Raw genomic sequence first — 10,907 nt, 5'->3', positions numbered from 1 at the left:
TGAGTTGAGATGTTTGTGAAGTGGGAAGTTATCTCTGATTCTTGTACCAAGTTAGATTGAAAACACAACAAAATCACACAATTTCTTTTTTTCTTCTGTAGGTTGTTAGTGCTTAATCAAACTTTCTGTATGATTAAGAGATTTCAAATCAGTACTGAGAGTTCTTGATGGAACAAACTTCCAGTAATTTTAGCAGTAGTCACATTTTAGAAGTTGGCATATTATTGCCTGCTACTGATTTTCCCTGTGAGTCTAGATTAGGCAAGTCTAGACTAAAAGCAAAACAAAACCTGTGTACTGAAAGTTGAATCTTTGGCACCATTTCTCCTGCTGTTTTGTTTGTGCTGCATAGCAATGCTTGCTAATTTGGAGATAGTCAAAGATTGTTGCAGTAGTTCTAAAGGTGACCTGCTGTGACAGGTTCTCTGTTCACTGCTTGTCCTTGAACAGCTGTAATTAAGTGAGCATGACTGTGGCACAGCCAAAAAGAAGTCATGTGGCTGTTTTCTATTACTATATTGGGATTAAACAGCAGAATGGGAAGAGTACTTTAAATTCAAAAACTGTGTTGAAATAAACTATAAGAAGAGCTGAAAAGAGATTGTTTCCAAGTCAGAGTGTGTACCTGTAATAGCATTTCTGTGGCTCTGTGGGAGCTAACGGACAAACTGCTTTGTCTGTTTTGTAAGAGGGACGATGAGACATGGTTGACTATAACAGTAGAGCCTATTCCAGTAGATCAAGAGGTTGCTTGTAAGTTCATGTTTATAACTCCTTTCCCCCTTTACCTTTGGTATATTTGTTATATGAAGTTTTGTTATGTGATTCACACAACACCCTCACTTCCATCATAGTATGATTTTGCTTTTCTTTTCTAGATCTAGGCTTTTTGTAATTTTGATTGCTTTTCATTTTTGACTGCTTTCACACTTGCACAACCTGTTTCAGAGCAAGCTTGTTCATAAAAACAGAATTTAAGTAACTTGAATGCAGTACCTCATCTTTTGGTCAAGATGTTTCATGTCTTCCTCAGTAACACAGAAGTTACAATGCTTCACATATATATTTAAATAGGATAATATTGAAACTTCAGGATTTTAGTGATCTGCATGGGTATTTTCTATAGAAATGTCTGAACCTAGGTAGCAGAAAAATGGTGTCTTTCCCTTGTAATAACAGATATAAAGGAGTTATTTAAATCATACAGGCAGAGTGGTAGATCCAAGAAACTGGATTTCCCACTCCAAATAGTGTTGCAAAACCCTATGACTATTTGTTTCTCTTATAACAGTGTCATTTTTAGTGCAGCTCTTAAGTTATGGAGGCTTTTTCTATAATTTATACATGGCACATATTTTTACCAAAATTGCTTTTTAAGAACAGCTCATAGAATTTTTGAGCATTTTCATAGATATTGCTTACATCTGCATAAGCAGATCATAGTAATTACTTTCAATTGTGCTTTCCAGTACATAAATTAATGACATGACTGATGCTGCAGTGTTATGGAGGGCCGTGCTCGCTGATGCTTGCTAAATCAAAATTCACCTTAAAGCTGTGGTTTGGACAGCTTTAAGAACAATGCATCTTATGAAAATAAAGAAACTCAAAGTAACTTATAGCTAAGCAGACATGAAAGATTTGGAGAGAATATTGTTACTTAAAGCTTCTCTCTCCTTCATCATTGGAGTGCTTTTCTCCATAAAATCTTAAAATAACAGGAGTTCAGTCTATATGTGCCCTTATTTACTTGAGCGCATGCGGATACATATTTGTGTGTGTATATTCACACAAATTTATGTAACTGTAAAAATTGGCATTGTGAAAGCTATTGTACCTTATATTTTTCTATATTCTAGTATCTGAAGGCCTAGAGGTGTTAACAAGTACTGTGTGTGTAGCAAACTGAGGCTTGTAAAGAGGAGTGTGCACATTTTGTCAAGCACAGAGAGCAACACCCCAAGTAAGCTACTCCCTTTTCCCCCAACCCTTCTGATAATGGAGGAGCAATGGGGAGAGATTTACTAAAGCAAATAATAAACACAGCAGTATTAAATGCAAAAGTATATGAGAGAGAGAGGGTTTTTCACACAAAAGGCTATTCACCTCTAGGTGCAAAAACAATGTTTCCCAAAAATAATGCTGCTAGACAAAGGCTTTAAGCTGAGGAGAGCCCTTGCAGCTTAGCCTTCCCCTGCCCCAGTGTGAAGAAAGCAGCAAAGAGCTAGGCTGAAACTCAGAAGGCAGATCCCTGGCATTGTGCTTCCCACTGGTTTTCCCAGAGCGCTGCGCTGGGCTGTGTTCAGCAGCGTTTGCCCAGCTTGACTTGGTCCCACGCGTCCAGCATTGGGACCACCGGCACTGCCAGCTCTGCCCGCGGTTTTGGGCTCTGTCCGGCTGTTTCTGCAGCATCAGCTCAGGTGAGGGTTTGGGATGCAAAAGGGGACCAGCAATGGTGGAGAGAGGTCTGGGGCCAGCTCTTGCCAGCACCTTCCCTCTGGAGAGATCCAAGCAAGATGGCAAATTGTCACTTTTTGGTGCTTGGCTCTTGCTGCCGAACCCACACCCCCAGTGATGATATGCATGGTATGGAATTAAACAGTGCTGAAAACCCCATCCCTCTTTTCTCTGTAACCAGAGCAAGGAGGAAGAATACAGGACTATATTCTCGTATGCTGGCCCCAAACTGTTTGAAAAGTATGTAAACTGTCTTCCTTGTGCTTTGGCTTTTCATAAAGACTCCATACTTAGATGAGAGAGGGGAGAAACTTATCTTTCCTGCAATCTACCCTGTTCTTCTGCTTTTCTAGAGCAGCCAATATTTCAAGTACTTTCATGTGTCTTATTCACCCTGTCTTAAGTTCTTTTGAGATAAAAAGTGATGAATGTTTTTAACATTACAATGTAGTCACAATTATCTAAAATTTACATATGGAAAAGTTAAAGGAGAAAGTTCTTGAGTTAGTCAGGATTGCACTGATCTGTTACCCAATCCATGACTAGATTCCCTCTATTCTGACTTGGTAGCCACTGGTCTGTGTAGCAAACCATGGTGACTCCTGGTGACTTTTGGTGTAGCTAGGAGAGATCTGAGATTATACTGCTTGGATTACTTTGAAAGAACTAGAAAACATGGAAGATTGATGGACATGATATTGTGTTAGCCCTCACTGAAGTTCACAGAACTGTTCCTGTTGAATGTGTGAATTGCAACAAATAGGCTCAAACACGTGTATCTGACTTTGTGCTTTTGTCTATACAGGATGGATATGCCTTCTTGTTGCAAATGTGTATTAAAATTTAACTTCAAATAGTTAAATACATGGGGTTTTTGTTTTGTCTCCTTCCAAAGCAAATTTGCTCTATCATTTAGATAATTTTAATGTGCTAATCCCTGTTAATGCCAATTAATAGCACAACATTATGTTGATTTTTTTGGTTGGTATTATTAAAAAAATGTTTAATAAGAGAACAGTGGTGAATTGGACTTTATTTGAATGGACTTGTAGTTTTTTGAATTGGAAGTGTACTGTGAGAAGTAATTAAAACTGGCTTTTCTAGTGAGTATAATGTTTATGTTTTCATTACCATACTTTACTGAACATCTGCATTTATGACTTTGCATTAGATGATTTTTTGCAAATAAAAACAAGTTCTGATGAATTCCTATCTTGTTAATTCTGTCATGGAGCTTATTAATAGCATTACTTTAGGATCTCTTAATTTTTGAAGTTCTGATGGTGATTTTGTATTTTTTTCAGAAACTCAATAGACATTTTTTTCAATTTAGTGTTCCAAGTTTGTTAATACATGTCTCTAGCTTCTTTATTTGTAATTTTCTCCTAACTATTTTTTTCAGATTTAAAACTCACTTCCTTAGGAAATGCATATTAAAATTTATTTTCGTAACAAACATGTCCTCCAAATCCTTGCCACTAAAGCACGCTCTCATTGGAATGAATTGAGCAGTGTGTCATTGTAAAGATTAACAATCTGGTCTAGTGGAGGGTGCCCCTGCCCATGGCAGGAGGGTGGGAACTAGATGATCTTTAAGATCTCTTCCAATCCAAACCACTGTATAATTCTATAATTAAACTGCAGCAGCAGCTACAGTAATTAATAGATTAGAGATCAGTGGGCAGCTTTAAAAATGAAGATGTGGTAGAATGAAAATAATGAAATAGGGGGCATTTTTCTTGAAGATTAATTCCTACCTTCAGAATCTTGGTTTTCAAAGTTAAGTACTGTCAGGAAAATAAGAACATCTTACTTGTGTTTTGCTTGGTTGTTTAAAATGTACATTTTAGATCTCCATTTGATTTCTTGACTTTTGTATTTATCTTAAACACAAAACTTCAATATGTTTCTTTTTCTGCTCTTGTGACTGCAGTCTTAAAAAGAAAATCTTCCACTTTGCAGGCAATGCTCAGAGTGTGACCAGGCAGGTAGCAGTGATATGGAGGCTGATATTGCCATGGAAACCTTACCAGATGGGACCAAAAGATCAAGGAGGCAAATTAAGGAACCGGTGAAATTTGTTCCTCAGGATATGCCAACAGAACCGAAGAAAATTCCAATCAGAAACACGGTAAATGATGGTGGAGGTGATGTGTTGAGGCTCATATTCATAATAATATTGTTTCACATGACCTACATTGTGGACATTTTGAATTAAGGGATTTCAATTAGATTGATGTTCTCTTTTTGTTATGTATTCCATTTTCTCATTTTAGTGCTTTTTTAGTTGTGGTAAATATTGTTTTGCTAAAATAGAAAGCTGAGAAACATGATACTTAACAGAAGAGCTGTACAAGCTTAAGAAAAAACTCAGTTTGCACTTAAACTTAGTTTTAATAGCTGTTCTTCACTGTAGTAGTAAGGACACTTGTTAGGGTAGATTTAAATATATTGAATCATAGCTGTAAAATAATTGGTAATTTCCTTATCTACAGGCAGCCTGCTGACCGACTGCACATTTTATGACTGTCGCAAGACCCTGTTATTTTAGCTTGTTTGGCTTCCTAGTCTTACTAGTCAATGTATATTTTCTTAAACTTCCATGGTGGATAGAATTTTGAGAAGACAAGCAAAACCTCTTGCTTCCTGTACTTATGAAATATTTAGCATCTTTCCTTCCTTTGAAAGCAGTATTTATTATTAATCACTGTGCACTTTTCCTTAAGTTTTGCTTTCCTACTTGTTCAGAAAACAAGGCTTTTCATGTGTGATGTGTCATACCACCTATAAAAAGAACATAAAAATATCAAAGGGCATTTAGGTCCAGGTTATGGGATGAGTAGTGTTCCCGTATCCCTTCAGACATAAGTGGTTCATCTTCCAGTATATTTCTTAATATCAGGAAATATTGCAACCTCTCACATTAGAATTAGATAAGCTTCATCTCTCATGCAGCACAGCTTTATTTTCTTCATAAAGCTTTCTAGGCGTTTTATGATTATACTAGCAGATACCATACTTTAATGTACACTGATAGGATTGAGCAAGTATTTTCCTGACCCAATCTTAAATGTTTGTTTTAATTTTGGGCCACAGCTTGATTTACCTAATGGCTTCTCTTTCCCGGTCTGTGACTCAGAACTTTAAGTATGACTCAAACCAAGCTGATTAATTTAGCTCAAACTGTTAGGAGTGTGAGTAATCCAAAATTAAATTTTGAGAAACTTCTTCTTTATTTTCCTCGTTGAGGGAAAGTACCCTTCCTCCTTATGCATAAGAGCTCATAGAATCTTATGTCTTCCTGGGTAGGTTGAACTTATTTTTATGCTTGTGTTCTCACAGAAAGAAGACTTGCCTGGTGTTCTGCTTGCTGAACTCTTTGTATCTCATGTCCCATTTTTCTTCTTCCTTTCTCTTCTCTCTTTATACCTAATGTAGTGCTCTTAGGGTGTGGAGAATCATGATTCTGGGACTAGAATTATTGCAGGAAAGACATTAATAGTTGTAATAAAAAAGGAGTAATATCAAGCATTGTTCAGAAATCCATAGGAATACAAGATTGATTTGTTCTAAAGCCCATGTAATAACTGCCGAAGTTCTTCTGTGCAAAATGAGAACAAGTCTTGATTGCTCTGAAATGTTCCCCTCATGCTGTGGTGATTTGGTGCTTCATGTGTTGCATAATATATCGACACACATTGAAGTATGTAATAAAGAGATTAATTGACTTTCAGTGGCATACTGTGTTGTCACTGTATGGTGTTGCACTGTGGAAAAATACTGCTATCAGTCTAAGAAAGATTTTGTTCCTCTGCTTGAATTTTCGGTCTTTGTTTCAGTTCTGTCCAGTTCTCTGCTTTTCTTCAACACATAGATTTTCAAGATAACATCTTTGCTGCCCTGTGAGGAGGGCTTCTCTGTAAAAGAGAGGCATTGACCACTGACTGTTCCCCCCTCCACTGATTGGCCCCCTTCTGGGTAACTCCCCCAGTTTATATACTGAGCATGATGTTCTGTGGTGTACAGTATCCTTTTGGTCAGTTCAGTGGGGCTGTCATGGCTGTGCTCCCTTCCAGCTTTTTGTGCAGCTCCTCCCTGGCAGAGCATGAGACACTGAAAAGTCCTTGATTTTAGGTGTACATGACTTAGCAACAGCCAGAACATCCATGTGTTATCAGCATTATTCTGTCAGCATTGCTGATACCAGGTTAGCTCAGCTGGTCAGAGCATGGTGCTGATAATGCCAAGGTTGTGGTTTGGATCCCTGTACGGGCCATTCACTTAAGAGCTGGGCTTTTATGATCCTTATGGATCCCTTCCAGCATAGAATATTCTGTGATTCTCATACTAAATCCAAACCCCAGCGTGCTATATCAGCTACTAATAAGAAAATTAACTCTATCCCAGCCAAAACCAGACCATCTGACCTGTGACAATTGGAGCACACTAGTGTTCACCCCTTCTACATGACATTGGAGACTCAGTTTCTTTCTGTAATTTGGAAGTATGAGAGGACTAAGACTGAAGCAGGTTATTCAGAATCAGGACAGTGTTTCTCCCTTACAGTTCTGTACATTAATTGTGTGCCAGAACAGTATTTTGTATCCTAATGCTATATAAGCTTTTTAAAGAACCCTGTGAGTGCTCTATAGTATTTGTATCTCTTACCTTTCAAATATTTCACAGCATATTTATATAGACTCATACATTCACAGAATGTTCTGAGTTGGAGGGGGCTCACAAGGATCACTGAAGTCCAGCTCCTGCCCCTGCATGGGTCAGCTCCAAGAACCATACCATGTGCCTGAGAGCGTTGTCCAAATGCTTCCTGAACTCTGTCAGGCGTGGTGCTGTGACACTTCCCTTGGGAGCTATGCCAGAGCCCACCCACCCTCTGGGTGAAAAACCTTTTCCTAATATCCAACCTAAACTTTCCCTGACCCAATTTTAGGCCATTCCCTTGAATCTTGTCACTGGTCATCAGAGAGAAGAGATCGCTGCCTACCTCTTCTCTTCCCCATGTGAGGAAGCTAGAGACTTCAATGAGGTCTCTCCTCAGTCTTCCCCTCCCAGGCTGAACATGCTACTCCTTGCATGTCTTCCCCCTCTAGGCATTTTGCCATCTTTGTAGTCCTCCTTTGAACTTTTTCTGATAGCTGTAATAGCTTTATCTTTTTTATGTTATGGTGCCCAAAACTGCACACAGCACTTGAGGCAAGGCTGCCCCAGCTCAGAGCAGAGCAGGACAATCCTCTCCCTTGCCCAGCTGGCCATTCTGTGTCTGATGCGCTCCAGGACACAGTTGGCCATTCTGGCTGCCAGGGCACTGCTGAGTTGTGTCCAACTTGCCATTCACCAGGAGCCCCAGGTCCTTTTCTGTGGCACTGCTCTCCAGCCTCTCATTCCCCAGTCCGTCCATACATTGAGGGTTGCCTTGTCCCAGGTGCAGATTCTGGCCCCTGCCCTTGTTAAGCTTGGTAGAGTTGGCAATTGCCCAGATCTCTTCATTTTGGAACCTCTGCAGGGTCTCTCTGATTTTGAGAGAGTCAGCAGCTCCTCCCAATTTAGTATAATTGGCAAGCCTACTTAGTATATCTTCAAGTCCTGTGTCTAAGTGGTTTATGAAGATGCAGAGAAGAATTGGGCCTAATATGGAGTGCTGCAGAACCCCACTAGTGACAGGTCACCAGTCTGATGTCATCGCATTCACAATAACCTAAGGAAATCAAGTTTGACAAGATGAACTTTCCCCTCATTAAGCTATGATGGTTCTGACTGATGACTTTGTTGTCCTGTCCAGTCATTGAAGTGAGACTGACAGGCCTGTAGTTTCCAGGGTTCTCCTTGCCTTTGAAGACTGGGATATTTGCCAGCTTCCAGTCAACTGGGACTCCTTAGATTCCCAGGACCACTCAAAAATCATCAAAAGAGGTTTTGTAATGGCATCAGACAGTTAAATATTCTCTAATAAGGCCCCATCAGGCCCCATAGACTTACAGGGATCCAGCTGGAGCAGTGAATCCCACAAAAATTCTGGGCTGACTGGGAATTTAGCATTCTCACCGCCATGGTCTTCAGCTGAGGGCACTGGGACCCCCTTAGCCTGTTGTTGGCGTTGAAGACAACGAAAGTGTTAAACCTCTCTGCCTTGTCTGTGCTTCTGTTTGTGGAAAGACAGAAAGCCCAGCCATTTGCACTCCATTGTTTTGGAGACAGTAGCTATCATATTGTGCATTAAAATATAATTCAAGTTTACAAGACCTTTCTGATTTTGAACTTCCCTAGACCATGTAAGTGAATATACAAGGGTAAATTTAAACATACCATACTTTTACTCTGTACAAGGGACAAATGAATGTAAACAAACAAGACATTAGGCTTTATACTTAATTCTTTTGTATAATGGTTGCATTTGCAGACAGAATTTAATGAATTGTTTATGCTTTATACATTTCAAGCCATATCTAGAGACCTTTTAAAGATTTTTTGCATTTCAGCGCATAGCTTTTAAAGCCATGTTTATTTAAAATCGTTATAATTTTATCTTTATAATTCCAGTTTCACACTTTTATAAGCATCACAAGCTATTATTTCTGCTGCTAAATAATTTCACAGAAATTAATAGCTAATGAATAGCAAATAGCTAATAGAAATCAATAGCTAATTGCATAAACCAGATACCTATATAACACCTTCCTTATATTTCTTATAAATCTGAATATGTTTTTTAACATTTGCTTTTCTAAGCTGTACCATTTCTTTCGCTTTTTTTTTCTCATAGATTGTAGAATAGATTATTTCTTTGGAAAATACTCTAAAGAGATGCAAATAACATTTCTCAGGAGTAAATTGAGAGATTAATGGTTTACTCAGCTATGTATGTACAGATTTTCAGTCTTTTTGAGGTGATCTAGTGATCTATATTATAAAAACACAGCTTTTAAAAATCTCTCAACTTCATTTGCTATCCTAGAATAAAAAAGAATACACAGATTATTTTTTTTCTAACATGTCATTGCTAAAACAGTTTTGTTAGTCTGATGTCTTTTGCAAAATAAGGGTTTTCCCTCTGTCCTTTTGAAAAAATGAACTTAAGTATGTTTTTAAAGATTTCATAACCCATGCTTTCCCTGCAAGGTATGCTATTGTCTAGAAGTATGATGCAGTTCCTGTATGTCACATACATATAACATCTTCTGAAGCAATTTTGTGCTGCTGGGGCTGGCTGTGTGCTCTAAGAGTGGAAGGGATACTTGGTGTATCCTTGGAAGTAGTGTTTGTGTTGTTGAATATTCCATCTTCCTATAAATGCTGTCAGATCCTGGTACTCTTAATGAGCATATTAGAGAGTTTTTTGTGTGGCTTGTTTTTGTGGAAATTCCATTTTTTCTTCCTTTTTATTGAGAAGCAGCTATCTACCCAGTGTTATAAAGGTGAAATAAAAGAATTTTGGGAACTTAATTGTTGAAGCCTGTAAATGAAGTATTCTGATGCTCTGATACCAAACTTATTTTTCCTGTTTGAAACCTGAAAATCTTTTTTCTGTAATTACATTGTATATAATCCAGAGAAACACACAGTAATTTTTCTGTTTAACAGTAAAAAGTCTGTGTTAGTTACGGTTTTGACAACTAGAATTTAAAGATTAATTGCTGTCAACTGAACATAAATGCCCTAGAAAAGAATTGGTAGTCAGTCAACTTTCTGAAACTTAAAGTGTTAATTACAATGGACATTGTAAAATAACTTTGTTTTCTTTATCAATTAATAGAGAAGCTCAATTGAGTCTATGACACCATAATGTCACAAATGTATAAACGAATTATTTCACCTTACCAAATACATGGATACATGATAATATAGGATTCTCTTTTGGCTTCAGGTCAAATTCAGAACAGAATGCAGTAAGATCTAGCTCTTCCACGATACTTGAAGCAAATGGAGTGTATCAGTTTTACTTTTTTTTTCCCCTTCTTTGTTTTGTTTTGTTTTGTTTGTTTGGAGTTTGGGGATTGTTTTAGTTGGTTGGTTTGATTTTTAAGAAAGCAAGAAGAAAAAAAAAAAAGACCTGCAGATGAAAGATCACTTGCTTTTCATGCACGAAGGCATGGAGAAATGAACGTATTCCAAATGATATTCCAATGGTGTCAATACTGGTATCTCTGTAAGTAAAGGTAACCAGTGTATCTGTCACTTCTGCAAATAAGTACTCGTAAGTTGAGTTTTTCAGGAAAGAATCACTCGTTTTAGCAGCACCCGAAAACTGAGCCTTTCTGGCCTCCTTGTCTTTCTGCTTCTGTTTCAGTTGTCTAAACATGTGGTTTGGAGAAAATTAGTGTTAAAAAGGATAGAATTCAATCCTGCTCTTTCTCAAATTCTGTCACTTGTTTAAGCCTGAGAAACAGTAGTTACAAATTAATTGATAGACTCAGTGATAGTTTTACTTGACA

The 10,907-nt window shown here is 37.9% G+C and overlaps 1 protein-coding gene across 2 annotated transcripts in view; it reads left to right on the top strand.

Annotated features, from left to right (window-relative positions):
* PHF14 (PHD finger protein 14) overlaps positions 1-10,907 on the top strand; it is a 161,663-nt gene that overhangs the window by 48,392 nt on the left and 102,364 nt on the right. For both annotated transcript variants that reach the window (XM_031066749.1, XM_031066751.1), the window contains exon 13: positions 4,420-4,588. In XM_031066749.1, the coding sequence (XP_030922609.1) occupies positions 4,420-4,588 (169 nt within the window). The remainder of the gene's footprint in view (positions 1-4,419; positions 4,589-10,907) is intronic.

Source organism: Geospiza fortis, unplaced genomic scaffold, assembly GCF_000277835.1.
Source record: "Geospiza fortis unplaced genomic scaffold, GeoFor_1.0 scaffold138, whole genome shotgun sequence".
Classification (NCBI taxonomy): Eukaryota; Metazoa; Chordata; class Aves; order Passeriformes; family Thraupidae; genus Geospiza; species Geospiza fortis.
The sequence above is the reverse complement of the archived record's forward strand: the minus strand, read 5'-3'. Positions and strand labels throughout refer to the sequence as shown.